The sequence below is a fragment of the Trachinotus anak genome, unplaced genomic scaffold (assembly GCF_046630095.1).
Source record: "Trachinotus anak isolate AG129_WGS33_773 ecotype Australia unplaced genomic scaffold, CSIRO_AGI_Tana_v1 ptg000010l, whole genome shotgun sequence".
Classification (NCBI taxonomy): domain Eukaryota; kingdom Metazoa; phylum Chordata; class Actinopteri; order Carangiformes; family Carangidae; genus Trachinotus; species Trachinotus anak.
Window position 1 is genome coordinate 2,539,873 of NW_027273861.1, and position 16,859 is coordinate 2,556,731.

General features: G+C 41.5%; 1 protein-coding gene across 1 annotated transcript in view; it reads left to right on the forward strand.

Moving 5' to 3' along the window:
- Positions 1–3,464: 3,464 nt before the first annotated feature.
- sh3rf1 (SH3 domain containing ring finger 1) overlaps positions 3,465–16,859 on the forward strand; it is a 32,342-nt gene continuing 18,947 nt past the window's right edge. The window contains exons 1-2 of the mRNA XM_071486827.1: positions 3,465–3,729; positions 4,663–5,176. Coding sequence (XP_071342928.1) covers positions 4,796–5,176 — 381 coding nt within the window. The 5' untranslated portion in view covers positions 3,465–3,729; positions 4,663–4,795. The remainder of the gene's footprint in view (positions 3,730–4,662; positions 5,177–16,859) is intronic.

Genomic DNA, 16,859 nt, shown 5'->3' on the forward strand with positions numbered 1-16,859 from the left:
CTGTAGCCAAGAGATTAGACAGGATACAGGGCTGAGAGTCTTCAGGTCTTTTTGAATTGTTCCCAACAACCAATTTAGACCCCGGTGCTGTGATGATAGATGAGACTGGCTGATTTCAGACACCAAGCCAGGCATAAAACTGCCATTACTGAAATGAATGTGAATGCATTTTCCCATCTCTACTTAAGTCATTCCATAATTCAATTCAAATGTAAAAAGCCCAGCATGCATTTCAAATTGGGGTTGCACATTATGTGCCAAATTGAATATGCAAATGCTAAGTGAGTCTCACACTTCAATTTCATTTTGCATGTCAGGCTTTTGGATCAGAATACTTTGCAAATATATGACAAATCAGTTTTATAATGATTTTAGATTATTCATAACTCTTAATATTTATGACAACGTATATTTATGATTTTTTTTTTACTAATGTATTCAGTTGCAGAGATTAATTAGAATTTTAATGTGTTGATAATGTAATAAATACATTTTGGATTTTAGTCAGTTCTTCCATTCCATCCACTCTAACTTTATTCAGGCTAAAGTCAAAGGCTCAAGGCTGTTTTATGCTGTACACAACAACACAGTTCATTCAGTATTTATGCTGCATCATGGCACTGTGTTTGTTTGTTGTTTGATTTTGGATTAAGTGATTCTGCTGTATGTCCTCTCTGTGTGACTAGTATTATGCAGCATATATAATACATGAAAGTACATGACGGCAGTCAGCTGTCTGAACTGTCTGTACAAACACCCTGATAAGAGGCTCTGACAAGATTCATGTGGCGATTTTTTAAGTATTGAAAAGGAAAGCACATTTTTGGCTGAGTTTGGAGTCATGGTAAATCATGTAAGCTGGTTTTGTGGGAGATTTGTTTTTGAATTACCCAAATATATCTACTTGGTTGTTTGGCCTGCAGTGGTTTACAAGTTAGACACAAAAGAACGCCCTAAATAGAAAAGAGCTTAATTTCATCTTTATAAACAGAACATGACAGATCTCAGATGTTTGTTCATGAATTTGGTTAAATATGATAATGTACTAAACTCAGACTGGGCCACAAGGATCAGAATATGCTTCAGTCTAATACGCTCCTACACAATCGCTCTTGTTTGACATTATACTTGGGATGATATGAATTCAATTCTTGTTTTGAATTTTCCATAAAGCCTGTGTTTGGCTTGATCCCAGCTCTCAAAGGGAAAAATCACCCCACAGAGAAATATACTCACTCAGCCGTTATCAGGCCACATTCATTGACATTCAGCTATGGTCTCTAATCTAATTTAAAAGCTGGCTGCCTCGGGCTGAGTTAGTAAGTTTAAAAGCCTTATCAAAGTAATACAAATGGAGATTACTGAATGTGAGTCTCCTGATCTTAATGGCATATTAAGCCTGTGAGATTTGGTTTGGTTTCAAATTAAAACATCATTGTTTTGAAGAGTGAATTATGTAGTATTGTCAAATTGAGAACAGCGCTATGAGTGATGGTTCTTTGTTTTTTAAAAATGGTCTTTCACTTTGGTATTTGCTATTATATTTCAATACTTCGCCTTGAACATCTATTTATAGTGATGTGCTGCACAAGAGGGGATGATATTTCTGTCAAGGTTCATCCCTTCATGGAAATTGGGACATATGTCTTGTCATGTTCTCTCCTGCTTTCCTTGTCCCCATTTATAGGCAGTAACACAGCTGTCACCTACATCATGTGAGGGTTTGTGTTTTTCTGTGTGTGTGTCTGTGTGTGCAGTGATCTTGTTTATGCCCTCAGGTGCAGTCATTATAAAAAAAATATTGCTATTCAGTGTCTACAAATCATTCATGTTGCTTTTCTGAATAACATGAAACAACATTTGCTAAAGCCTTTTGAGAAAACAACACTGAATATGTGCAGAGGTGGATTGTGTGGTAATACATAGGGGTCATGCAGAAAAAAGAAGGCAGGGGCCATTGTCTCAGCCGAGGTGGAGGGGCGGAAAGCTGCCTCTTCACAGTTAGGAAATATGACCCGAGGGCTCCTGCCAGCTCCTGTGGGATCACATGTGACAGAGGAGAACCACCTCCACATAAATCTCCTTCTTTATTGCTCCTTTCTTCCCCTCCTTCATCTCTCCCTCTTGCTCAATATGCAGTGTCCTCTGAATGAGATAAAGATAAATCACATATTTATTGTGAGGCTGTGTGTCACTTACTCTTCTCTACCTCAAGCACTTTTGTTCTTGTGCCTTTGCTGTGAAGGTTGTTAGGAGTCAAAGGTCTACTCCAAATGTATTTTTTGTAATAAAGGCAGTGCCTTTGGAAAAGTGCTCTCCATATCCCTGTGGGCTTGTTGTCTATTTTTATTTCAGCCAAGGACAGGTCCATCACTTTGCTTTTGCCTCAAGAATAGATCCAGGATATTAATCCAGAGAAGGGTACTCGTTTGTTTCAGTTTATACTAGATTCAAATGTATTTTATTGCCTAAAGATCACATTAAACATACAAAGTCAATATAATAAAACACAATTTATTTACAGCTGCAACAATAACATGACATTTGATTGAGCAGGACTGAAACTACTATAACATCAACATCCCTTATGTGTGACTTGGTATTAGTTTGTTGGGCTGAGAAGTGTCTATATATTGTTGCTGCAGAATGGAAAACTTTCTTGTTTCACAAGGAAATAATGGAAAATGTGACCACCAGATGTCCCTATTCACTATCCAGTGCTTATTTAGCTTCAATATGTTAAAAATTAAAAATTAGAGTAAAAGTATATTTTAGAATAAGAAAAAAACTGTGATAGGTATCTGTTATGTCTACACAACAGAGCAGTCTCTTCATTGCATCTGAGGGTTACTGAACATTACATTACATTTACTCATTTGACAGATGTCAAAGTGAGGGACAACACTGAGGCTTCAGTGCAGTAAGAGACCTGAGTGTTAGTTCTAAGTACAGCAGTGAATGCTGCCCAAAATAAAAACTGAAAGAAAAAACATGTTTGGTGATAATTTGAGGAGCTTTGCCAGTTACCTAGAGAACCAGGTGAAAAACAAGTTATTTTCCACTGTGCCTGGGAAAAGATGCTGCCTGACACATCATTCATTACATATCATTAGACGATTCAGTTCACGCCCTTCTGACGCCGCTTTCTGGTGCGCCTCGGAAATTTCAGTTTTCCACTCTGGCAGTCTTCTGTACTCAGTATGATTTAGCTCTCGTGTATTTTTGGTTGGAAATATGATATAAATTTGCGTACTTATATAAAGTAATTGTACGTTAAAGGCGTTACCTTCTATTACAAAGAAATGTTGGTAAGAAAGGCAACTTTCTAAGCCTAACGGCTAAGGTAATTTGTCGTCTCGTACATGTGTCCTTGCCCCCTATAATTTACCACTTTCCCGGCCGCGCTGGAAGCCCACATTCCCCCTCCCCCTCTCCGGTTGTTTCCAGCAACACAGTCCAGCAGAACAGAAGTAGCGTACTAGCATGGCGCTCGGAGCGGTTGGAGTTCCCTTGTGTCCTTTTCATGTTAGCTTTTACTTAAGTATCTGACAGAGGTGTGGTCATACTGTACGTTTTACGCATCGAAAGGAAACAATAGTACCCGTCTCTTGAATAGTCCAGATAAGTGGGTAGTAGATTCCAGATAGCTTGCTAACTAGTAACGTTAGCAAGGAGGCAAAAAATTGGGAGATACGAGGCAACAAGAGGAGGAGTCCTGTTTTGGAAGAGGTAAGCTGAATTGCATTTAGTGGGCGAAATACTGTTAAGTGTTTCAAAGAAACCGCTTTCTGTCTCAAAAGTTGTAGAAACATCTGTTCAAGTACAAATGTAAAAACTTTTAATCGTTTGTTACTTGTCGGTTACAACATTAAAGTAGCCCCCACCTCGCTGGCGAGCAATCGTTGCTAGTAAACTTACTGGAAATATGCACATTGGTAGTTTTAATTTCACGCTGCGCAGATTTTAAATGTCAGAAAAAGTCGTTAAAGTGTCAGCACACGTTTTTCGTGCTGTTAAGTGTTACGTTACTCCGGAAAAAAATGTCAATATTACGTAACACTACTACCGTACAGACTGAAAACACTTGGATCGTATAATTCAAATGTCTTATGGTGTCAGCATTTTTCATATATTTTATCATATATTTTGTCACAGTAATTTTTAGTATTGTTAGTAAAGTTAAGTGACTACCTCCTGTGTAACTTCCTCAGTATGTTTTCGCCCCTGAAAGACAAATCACAGTTTTTGACTCAAACATTGTTGCTGTAGGTTTCCCTTTTTTGTCCCGCTCATGTGTGTGTTGTGTGTGGACCATTTCAAGGTCCAAGGATCTAAGATCACACTTTCCAGGTGTAGTTATCCTCTTTGGAGTAAATTAGATTAACTTAGCGTTCATTTACTCAGTCGGTGATCTAATGGCAGACTACAGAGCAGCAATTTTGTGTCAGCTCATCACTGAGCTACAGTGTTAAATGTGGATGATCGCATCAGTTTGTCTGTGTGATGACTGAAGCGTAACATTTCTTATGCTCCGCAAATGAAGCAACACTATTCAGATTCAGCCATATGTGATGTCCGTTGCGTGAATACCATGACCTGTTTCTTCTGTGGACAGTTGATTAATATGCGTCTCTTGACCTTTCTTGATCTTCTCTTTTGTAGCTGATGCAGATGCCATGGCCATAGCCGAGGTATGGGAGTGACGTGACGTGACGTGACAGTACTGGTACTGCTTCCAAACAAAACTTTTATCAGCATCATGTTTTTCTGCTAAAGTCGAGGCAGAATACACAGAATGGACGAGTCAGTATTGTTGGATTTGCTCGAGTGCCCTGTTTGTCTGGAGCGGTTGGATGCCTCGGCGAAGGTTCTTCCCTGTCAGCACACCTTCTGCCGCAGATGCCTCCAAGGCATCCTTGGCTCTCGTGGAGAGCTGCGATGCCCAGAGTGCCGGACGTTGGTGGAGTGTGCCGTGGATGAACTCCCCAGCAACATCCTCCTTGTGCGCCTCTTGGATGGCATCAAGCAGAGGCCTCGTAGGGCTGGTCCTGGGGCTGGAGTCTGCACAAATGGTACGTCTGGAGCCGTGGCCAGAGCACATGGCAGTGGAAACAGGGACCAGGGCACCCCAGGAGCGCAACCCCAGCGAGCTCAGGCTAAGAGCACCCTTGTCCGGGTTAGTATACTCAGTGACTAAACATGGATCAATGAGCATGAATCTGTGTTTCCCATTGTTCGGGTCAAGCTGAAACAAAACATAGAAAATCTGTCTGGATTAAAAGCAGCATGTTGCATTACTGGCTTTCTAATCTTTGCTGCGGATTAACTGTTGATTAACATGGTGATACAAAAGCCAGCCAGTTGACTAGCAGCCCAACATTACAAATGGCAGCGATTGAGAGTAGTTCATAGTTGAGCCAACAAATGACTCTGCTGTCTGCACCGACCTTCTCCCATAAGAAGGGCTTGTAGTTCTTTCATAGCTGCTGACGATGCCATATGCCAAGTATAGTCAGAGAAGCAAGAGAAAACTATAAAATACTAGAAGCCTTTTTTCATCAGTATAATGTTTACAGGTGAGAGAGAGATGAGATTTTAAACACAGGGAAATAGGAAAATAACATCTTAGATTCCTGCTTCTGTAAGCTTCTGTTAGTCCAAGGAGACATGCTGATATTAATGCATCAGTATTCCTCAGTTACATTTATGTGGAAATACTTAAAAAGATGAAAGCAGGCATGTCTTACTTTAGTCTTTTGGTGCCATGTTACTGTCATTAATTGAACCTTTACCTCTAACAAAATGGATCTTTTTCTGTTATTTACACTCGTATATTGCAAAATCAATACACAGTATATTACAGCTTCGATGTATTAGATCTAAAACTCAAAGTCACACTTGTGTGTGAATGTGCTTTTTTCTCTTGCCCAGACTATTCGATAAAGAAATGTTATATGTTGCACACCAGAAAAAAATAAAATGTCAACATTAAGAAAAAAATTTCAAGTAAATAATTTTGTCAAGATTCTTCTCATTTCTTGCTGTAAATATACTCAAATCACATTTAAGGTAATATTTGTGATGGTATTACTTTAACATTATTACATTTTTGAAAACCAGACTCCAAAAAATGTGAGAGAGTAAATATAATAATATTATAATAAATATAAATATAATAAGCACCCACAGGCCCCACTTTGAGCAGATCTGGTCTGGGGAGGGTAGGTGGATGAAAAGGTCAAGGTCCTGTGTAGAATCAGTGGAATGTCAAAGCACTGATAATGTATCTGCCGAGCCATGCAGGTACGAAGATCAGAGACCTCGCTGTAGATCGCTACTGGGGACCCGCCTCATTTGCCATTCTATCACTTCAGAGGATTCTTGCTCATTTCAAAGCGTCTGTGCATTGTGGAATTTCCCCTCGATTCTGAAAAGCCTGTTTGTTGGTGATAAAAAGGTGGACACTTGAAACGACCGCATTATTCCACCACTCTCATGTTTTTAAGATTGACAGTTGATTACAGTTCCTCAGTGTAGGCGCGGAGGGTACAATGCTCCAACATGCACTTACTAGTTGTGTGTTTTGTGACAGTGTGTATAACTGTGAAGTGCATTTAAAAGCTGTTTCCCATTTTCTTTGCATTTCCAACTATTTTGTCTTGCTTCTCAATAACAGTGTCTCTCATGTCTGTCTGTTCAGGCATTTTGCTGATGACAGAGAACAAGAAAAGACATGGCTGTGCAGGTGTAAGATTTTCAGAACATAAAAGGCAGAGATCAAAGCTCTTGTTGACTTCCCAGCCTGATCTCTGGTCAGCGCTCCATGGGGACTTATCGCTTCACTGCCCCCGGGGTGACACCCTCATTCCCACTTCTCTATTGTTACTTGTATGTCCCCTGATTTTTTGGGGGGATCTCAGAGTTTGAAGCAGCTCCTCTGGTGCCTTGCCCCTGTTTAAGCAGAACTCCACCTCCAATTCTTATATGGCTGGAGAATGGCTGGGAGGGGAGTGCGGTGGGGACTTGCCTGACAGATGCATAACAGGGTTTTGTTTCGGGTCCCCTCTGATCTTACTGACTGACCGACACTTGTAGAGTGGCCAAAAGAGATTGTGTGTGTGTATGGAAGGCTACCAGTAACAGAAGCTGATGAGTGTTAAGTGAAGGCGTCAGGACCAAAAGGGTCAAATGTTTAGTGAGTAACCTCGCACAGTCAGCTTTCTGCCCCTCCTCTTACCATCTCCAGGGTGGCAGCAGTTGTTTGACACTCCGTCCAGGCTTTTCTTTGATGAGGGGAATGAAAAGGCTTCTCTTGAGTGTAGCGCTGTGGTTGTCTGGTCAGGTTGATGACTCACCTCCATGGTGCCCTGTTACATGGATGTTTTGTCTTCCTCTCAGGCTTGCCGACTCATATAACACAGTATTTTGTTCACACAGATTGAAAACTGATAGCTCAGTGGTATTTTTGTGTGAGAGCGAGCAAAGCCATTGGAGCTGTGTGGAAGTCAAAGGTCAGAGTTCAGGAAGCATGTCAGTCAGGGGTCGGAGCCAACGAGGGAGAGGAAAGAAGAATTAGAGAGAGAGCTGTGTGGATGTCTTCAGTTATCATCATGGAGCCCTGGAGAGTTGAGTCTGTATTCCCAGACACTTAAATTAGACCTTATTTTATTGGAGTTTCATAAAAGTTGATATAAAAGCTTTAGTGTTCACTTTTAATGGTGTTGTACATAAGCAACAGTTTACAATAAGAGCTGTAATATGTATGATAATGCTTATGTGATAAGGTTTTAATAACTAATAAGTAACAACTTACCTATTGGATGTTATTGTGTGTGTGTGTGTGTGTGTCTGTCTGTCTGTCTGTCTGTCTGTCTGTCTATGTGTGTTGTGTGAATGTAATTAGGTCATTGTCTCATCTATGGTAATGAGCACTTTATACAAGGAACGTTATTTTTTCCCTTTTTATAGGCCTCTCATGCTTGATAGCTCCTTTCTCCTGCTTTTATTTCTCATTATCTTCAAATCCACTGAATTGATTCGAAACAAACAGGATGACATCACAGCCTGCTACTTTTTGCTGCTGATTGAAGGAAGTTGTCTCGTGTCTTGTTATCCACAAGACAAAGTTTATTTCAGTTATTTTAAAAATAAAGTTGTGGTGTGTTTTGTCCTGTCGTTTGTAGTTGATTTATTTCTTGAGAGAAAAAGAAAAAGAATGTTGTTTATAGGTTCCTCATGTAGATGTAGTTCATTAAAATTCCTGTGCACCTCCCTTGTTTGAGGTCGATGAGTCACAGTGGCCCTCTTTGATGACATCATATTGTTGTTGAAGCCTTTCCTCTTTGCCGGCTGGCTGACCTCTGCCTGTGCGACAGAACCCCATCATTACACCCTCACTCTGCCCACATACTGGCAAACTCATACTTACTGCTTTCCATTGGGAATTTTTCAAGAGGGCTTTGGTCTGTTCACTCCTGCTGCTCTCTCAACATGCTCACACTTTTCTCCTGCCTCCTCTGTATTTCCCATGGAGGTCCACAAGTAGTCGTGACCTTCTGGACAGTGTGTGTCAGGGTTTTTGGAGCCACTTGTAATTTTCTCTTATGAGTCACTGACACAAGCTGTATTTTTTTCACCATATCTCCGCCATGTACCGCCTCCCTCCCCGCTGTCTAAATCCAGACTGGAGCCTGTTAAAGGTCTAATGAGATTAGAGTTTATTAGACAGTGAGTCGGCACTGCTCCCCGTTCTCCTCTTACTGCTGACTGCTGACTCTCATTCTGAGGAAACAAAACACTTGTTATTTTGTGCACCAACCTGTGTCTATGTCTCTGGATGCCACTATCTGCTCTTACACAGTTATCTAATATGCCTTAAGGCAGTTTGTTTTTTTGTTGACATCTGGCAGTTTTTCAGTGCCAGATTGTAATTTATATTTTTAAATGGAAAGTAAAGATGTGAAACCCAGACGGTTGTATGTCCATCTATAAGCCAATCCTGTATAAGCTCAAGTGGAGTGGAGCCTATCCCAGCATGCATTGGGAAGAGGAGGGGTACCTGGATGGGTTGGTAGTCTATTGCCCTGCTAACATACATAGACAAACACATTCATCATCACTTAAACACCTATTTGCAAACCTCAAATTCACAACCATCCTAACCATGTTTTGGTAACTGTGAGTGCAAGTGGTCTGTTGTGCTGTGAGATGTTATTGTCCTCCATGTCTGGGTTTACATAATTCCCAAGGAGAAATTCAAAAGACCTAATCATGTGATTAAGGTACAGCCACGGCCTCCTTATTGTAGGGTAACGCTGCTCCCCGGACAAAGGGTGTGTGCCTGTCTTTGTGTTTCTGGGCTTTCAAGATTTCCCAGACACACAGAGGGAAGAGTTGTCTTGTTTTGTTCAGTCCCATTTTAACCTCTTCTCCCAGACAGAGCAGGATGTTTTGTGTTTGTGTGTGTGAGCAGTTGCAGGTCACTGTTTCTCCTCTAAACACTGGGCTTGTCTGGTCTCGTCTCACTTGCCAGCTCACGTTCACCCTCTCTACTAAAAACTGTGAGATGTTCAGTGTTGTTCACAGACTCATGGGTAAATGATTTGATTTTTAAAGGACGGTAGAGATCTGTCTGTTCTATGTATAAATGAATAAGGTCTGTACTTCACTTGATAATCATGCATGCATTGTACTGCCTCAGGGCAGCCTCAGCTGGCTGTAGCAGTTGTATCTTGTTGCACAGATGCAGTTTTATTTTCATACAGAGTATTAGCCATCTGGCCATCATGATCTGGGTAGTTTGGACTGTATAAATATCTATGTGAACTATTACATTTAGCTTCATTGTATAGATTTATTAACAAAGGTGTATTAATGTTTGTTATTTACAGTGGTTTAACACTAAATTCTGGGTGGTCCAACGGCCAAAAATGGCACATTTGCCAGTGGCTCACATCCCCCTGCCTCTTCCACCCGTATCTCATCTCTGAGTCTTTCAGCATGACAATAGTAAAGGAAGCAGCCATGACCTTCTTTACCAGGGTGCTATCACACCTGTGGGGGTCAGTGAAAACCTTTGTTTACTGCTTGTGTTATGTGTGTAGTTCAGTGGCCAAGCTCCTTGGGAAAAGTGTCTCTGTGTTTTGACCATCTCTTATCAGCTGTGTATGTTGCAGGCCTGGCCTGTGTGCTATGCATGGACACCAAATTGTTTTTTAAGTGTTTTCTCTGGATTTATTCTTTTGACTGTTTTGTCAGCTGTTAAACAACATGTGTCTCATTGAGCCCCTCCCCTTATTCCCAAGGAGACCCTATTACCTGCCTGGCCTTAACAGAGCAGTTTGACCTCTCACCCTGTGTTGTGATTGGTGGGACAGGATTGGTCATCCATGGGCTGTTTGACTGCTGGCATGTTAAGTATTCAGTTCCCATCCCTAAGGCAGAATCATGATGTGCTGGGAATTTGGTTTTCAGTTGTTTGACCTCTGACCCCAGAGCTAGTGCTGGTCCTTGATACATCTTCAAGCAGCAGTGGCTGCCTCTGGCTCACCTTGCTGCTCTGTGAGAGGTGTGTGGTCCCAGCTCTCCTCCTGAGATGGGGAAAAAACTAATTCTGTCAAATATTTTGAATGTTGTCTTCAGATCTCTGGCCTTTCTTCTGTAAGCCGCGTGTATTTGCTGTTCAACTATGTGCAGAAAAGTTTCCTGTTTTTTCTTTGAGGCCCAGAGGTGCAGTTGATCTTCATTTGTCCCCTGAGTGACATCTTTGTCCAAGCTGTGAGAAGGCACTGGGTATCTGGTACTGACTCCAGAGAATTAAGTGTTGTGTACTTTAATTCAAGTGATAATAGATTAGCTAGTTTCCCATATAGCTAAACCTATATGGGAAACTGAATTGCTGGATTGTGTATGTTTGTTTTATCAAGATCCCTCATACTAATTATCATTTCAGCCCTACAAGACATACACCAACAGATATTTTCATTTTTATTTATTGATTTGTCCACCAATTGTTTTCATCAGTCAGTCTGAATACCTAATACAAAAAGCCCCAGGTGATGTCCAATGTTTTTATGTGGGTTTTTTTTTTTTTTTGTCAGACCATCAGTCAAAAATCCAAAGCTATTGAGACATAAAAACAAGCAGACAATCCTCACATTTGAGGGGCTGTGTGGAGTAATTGGCTTTTTTGGAAGAGAAAATGACTTAACGATTGTTTGATTATTAAAATAGTTGCAGACTAATCCTCTGTTTATTCATTACTTGAGCTTCAATGATGTTTCTTTTCCAATGCAGTCTTCTTGCTCTTTTTTCAGTGGTTTCTAAACACAAATAATTGTGTTTCATTTTGCGTGAAAGCGTGCCTGTGTTTTCAGTCAATCCACATGTGTGGGGTCTCTCTTGCTGACAGTGTGTGATTAATTATTGAGGTGGACTTGAATAGGAGAGCACCCTGACAAAGACTTGGGCTTGGTGGTGGTGGTGGGGGCTTTCTGCCATTATATGCTTTCTGTGCTCACATCCCACCACAAACACTGACTAGATAATTACACTTGTATCCAATCATAACTGTTCTGATTAGAGGCAAATGTACTTTGAGCACAGTCATTTCACACAAACACACACCTAGCCCTCTGAGCCCTCTGTGAGTTTGGCCTGACAAAGCCAGGGCAATGTTTGTTTAAATGAGTCACTGGCTGATTTTAGATCCATGAGGGCCCATTATTCTGTACACACCCACAAAAACACAGGTGTGTAGTCAGAATACAAACAGACCTATGACAACACTGTGTTGAAATGTCAGTGCAGGCTTGAACCAATCAGCCTGTGTTTCTATTCTCCATGGTGGAAAGGTGTGATTTTCACACTGATCATGTCAAGCAGATTCCCATTAGCTCTCATGAATATGGATGTCCTGATTAGTTTTAGAGGCTCCAGCATCTGTGTCTCCTTCCTCCCCAGTGCGTAATGGTATTACTGTGGGCTGAGTAACCACAGCAGCCTGGGGTTTTTGTAATGTGAGTCTGAGCCAGCAGAATTATCTGCATGTCAAATGTCTGCAGTCTTATGAGCCCTACCCATGTGTTTCCCTCTAATGGCCAATGTGGCTGGGACCACTCAGCACCAAGACAGCTATGAAAGGCAGTGATTCCTTTCAAATGCTCGTTTTCTTTCATACTCACAGTAGTGACAGTATAATTTGGTGTGTTTTGATGCTGAACATTTCATACTGAAAAGTCAGTCCTGTTCTGATGGAAGCTTCAGAACGGGACTGACACAAAGTAGTTCAACTGACCAACCCCTGTAATAGTTCTGTTAAGTGTTGATCACACAGAAGACCAAGAAAGTAGTGAGGGCCCCAAACTCAGAGTTCTTCAGATTTCCTCATTGACACTGTAGCTCCAGTATGTGATGCGCCTCACTTAGCTTTGAGTAGAGATAGAGGAAGGCTAGCAGCTACATGTGACATCTGGGTTGAGTCGAGGGCAAAATGGACAAACACACTCACACACTTTCTTAAGAAAGTGAAAAATGGCCAGTGCTGTGCTACTTCTTGAGTCAGAGAACAGATGCAGTGTTTGTGCCCTGGCTCTTTGCCATTACTGTGTCAATATCCTGGCTTTGTTTGTCCACTGTAGAGGCGTACAAATACCAGCCAATGCAAGCAAATGTTCTTCAATTGCCCATCAGTCTCACATGCAACACTGGACAATTGGAAAATAAGAATTTGAGTATATGAGAAACAGTCAGACATTTAACAAAGATAGCTGGTAGACAACATAGTAGTTGCTGTAGCAGGTTTTATTTAGGATTCTGCAACCTACAGAGTCGGTAGTTCTCTAGTTCCTTGTCAAATTTCCCCTCAGCTTGCGACACCCTGTGTAAATTAAAGTCGGCCTGAGCAGAGCAGAGCAGGTGGCTCACCCTGAATGACTATGAGAGACAAAAGGCCACAGACACTGCACGCTTTCACCAGCACAGTGGAGAGTAATGTGAGGAAATGCTTAGTATTCAGCTCATATTGACTGCTACTCAATACACAGATACTGTGACATTTGTGAACTAATCCCTCTGTAACTTAGATACAGGCTAACTTCCTCTGCATGACACACCTTTTAGTGCTAATCCAGGTTATTAAATTTAAATACCCAAGAAATAAATGTGCGTCTGGTCTTAAAATCCCAGTGCAGACTGAAATAATGCTTTTTACCATAACATTTAATTGATAAATGAGGTGCTTACTTAGTTATTGTCACGGGTAGTAAAAACCTTTTCATTGCAGTGGCCAGAGACAACATAATACCTCCACTGCCGTGTATTTAAATACTTCTCAAAAGAGTAAATACTGAATGGACAACATGCTCATGAATTTTACATTTGTTAGTCTGATTTCTTGATTTTGGCTATTAAACATTAAAATTGAGGTTTAAACATAAGGTTGAGTGATTATCATCTGATTTAATTGAAGCCCATCAGTTCTTGCCTGTCCCAGTTGTCCTGACGAGATTAGCTGGTGCTACTGACCCAGTATCAGTGTGTCTGTGTGGCAGAACTGTGTTGTAGGTTCAGGATGGAAAGTCTTGCTTCCTCTCCTTGCCTTGTTTTCTTTTCAGTCTTTTGATCTCACACTGTTTCTGTGCCCTTCTCTCTCTCTCCTCCTCACTCCCTCAGTCTGCTCTGAAATGTGAGCGGGTTCCTGTGAGAGCTATTGTTAAGCCTGGTGTATGAACTGGCACGGTGTTAAAGAGTTCTGTTCTTTCAGTTTTTAGTCAGACAGGCAGACTGGGTGATCCCAGGGCCACCCAGCACCAGCTTTTGCCCCTCATCTGAGCCCAGCCAGGTAAAGAAAACCAGCACATGCACAAAAGGCTGCACAAAGATGTGTAAGTGGTTTTGTGTCATTGCATTTTCACTGTGGAGCCTACTCATACACCCAGAACACACAAGAGCCTCATGAAAACCGCATGTGTGAGAGCTCTACAGTGTGCTTTTGCTCTCCCACAAATCCATACTCCCTTCCTGCTAAGATGACTTTCTGATGACTAGTCTGTGCACTCAGCTCAGAAATGTCTTGAATGTATGCCCATGTGTTTTTGTAGACTCCAACATACTAAGACAGAAATCTCAATGTACTTCCTGTTAATGCACATGGCAGCCTTATGGGCCCTGTACCCCGACGGATGGCTTTGATCATAGTACCCAGATTCTCATCAGCCCCCTGGCCACAGCTCAAGGTCAGGAACTGGTAGTAAAACTGTAGACTGCTGGGGTCAGTGAGTGGTTACTCCTGAGGTGTGTTTTTTAACTGGCACTCAGAGAAGTAGAAGACATTGTCTCTCAGAGTGACCTAGGGACATGGAAGAACATGAGGAGGAACAGGAGGACAGTTTCGAGGGCTTTTGAAAACTTCCTGTTCTTCTCACACGTGATCCAAGCCTCCATCTGGCCTCCAGACTGCGCTGAGTGTTTTCGTGCTTGCAGACTAATGTGCTGGACCTCATTTGGTATGTAGAGAGGGAAACAAACAAGCACAGTGAGCTGTCACAGAGTAAAGCTCTTGGAAAACTTGAATGGTTTATTGCCTCTTTCCTTTCTTACAAAATGCACTGAAGTAGATAAATGATTCTTACCATGCTGGGGCTGAGTATAACTTAGATTTTATGGATTCTGAATTCTGCTCGTACATTCTGTTGATTGAGTTCAGGAGCTGGCTCAGTGGACATTGGTCCAACAAAAAATACACAGATTTGTCAGGCAAAAATTCATCCTGGTTCAGAATTTCATAAAACAGAAATGTCTGTGTTTTTGTTAGTGAAATCAGTGCCTTGTAAATTAAGGTAATGTATCACACTGATACACAAATCCTGTAATTTCATTCATTTCCCACAGTGGCTTAAATACAACCAGATAATTATTAGAAAGGCTCCGTCAGTCGGTGCATAATGCACAGCTGAACGTTTGCTGGTTGACACTAATTTTTAGTTGAATGTGACACTGGAGCATGAACTGATTCTTGGACATTATGGTATTAACAGTGATCCGATCACAAGTGGTCAGCTCTAAGTACGTATGTTCACACCTGGCTTTAAAATCAGTCTCCACATGTGTCTCCTGTGACCACTTGTTTTTAGCCAATCCGACAGATTGGTCCGTTGTCATCTTGCTGTGTGTGAGAGAGAGAGAGAGAGAGGGGGAGAGACGGAACGGTACAGAAGTGTTGATTGAATCAATGCACTGCGCACAGCTCTACAGAGAAATAAGGATTTATCCATTAGAAATAGTAAAATATTTTCGCTTCAGAGGATGTCAGTAGAGGAGGCGGTCCTTCAATGTGGCCCAGGACACATTTAGCAGTTCACACTGGTAAAAGAATGTGGCCACATGTGGCCAAGACCACCTCTGAATGTGGTCTGAGTGATCACATCTCAAATGCGTCCCGAATGCGTCTTGGGTGCATTCACACCTGAACATAGATCGGATCACCTGAGACGGATGTTAATACCAGGTCTGAGCAGAGACTATGGCTTCATTTGGAGACATCAGAAGAGGTGCATTCAACACCATGCTGCAGTAAAGGTTTTGTAATGTCAGAAGGACTTAGACACAAAATAGTTATTAATGATTAGAGAGCTGTATATGTGCTTTATAGATGGATTTACCTTTGGAAAAAGCCAGGCTAGCTGTGTCCAGTCATCATGATAAGCTAACTGTCTACTGGCTATAGTCTCACATTTAGTGTAGAGAAAAGAGAGTGGTATTGGTCTTGTCATCTGAGTCTGACTTTCTGCCATTCTTTTCCCAAAGTGTTGAACTATGTCTGTGAGGTGATAGCCCATGAACCACACCACTGCACCCTCCCCCAGGACTGGTCACTGGCTGCATTCTGAATGACTCTTTCATAAGATTCACTGCACAAGAGACCCATAAATAGCCAAAAAAATCCTCCTGTGTGGAGTTTCCATAGTAACCAGAGAAAGGAAGTTTTTCCTTTGTCTCAGACAGAGAGGGAGACAACAGCTCCAGATGAGTAATCCGTGTCAGGAGGTTCTGCTGTGACAGGAGCTGCTCATCTGAAGGTCTCCGCAGCAGAACATCATTTAAATGTCAGCAAGCGAAAGTTTACCATGTCTTGGTTATATATTGTTTTCCTTGGTGGAGTTGTATTCTTCCTTATCCCCATGGTTACAATGCATTTTGTTTTAATGGGACACTTTCAAAATCAGAGGAGAGCAGAGAGTGAGAGAGAGTTCAGCTGTTGTTCACCACCATTGTTTGTGCAGCCAAAATGCACCATAAACACAAATTTCTGGTGACAAACCTGGACTCAATACACAGAGACGACAGATTTATCTGCAACATGAAGTCAAAACATAATTCATAAAGTATATATATGAAAAAATACATACACAGAACATTGTAAATTGTTAGAAAGAAAATGCAAGGTACATGTATCATTTCAGCTTCTGCTCAGGTTTTTGTGAGCATGATCTGTGTGACTGACCAGTTCTAATGATGGCATCTTAAAATGGTCCATCTCTGCCTACTGGCTTTCATAAACTTTACTTTACCTACTTTTGTCTGCTTCTTTTCCTGTATTGTACACCAACAACCCTTCAAATTGTTGGACAGTGTGAGTAGGCTGCTGTACAGCGGTCATTAAAAAGGCCATTAGGAATCAATTTAAACTAATGCAGCTTTAATGGAATCAAGATGGCCCATGTCTTCAGAGGTCGTCACGCCCATCATGTGTCAATGCTTGTACTGCAGTGTTGGTGGCAAGATCTTCAGTAAACGCCAACAAATGTGCTATGACCACCTGGTCAGTGTGACAGATGCTGCTCATGTTCTCTCTGGTAGAA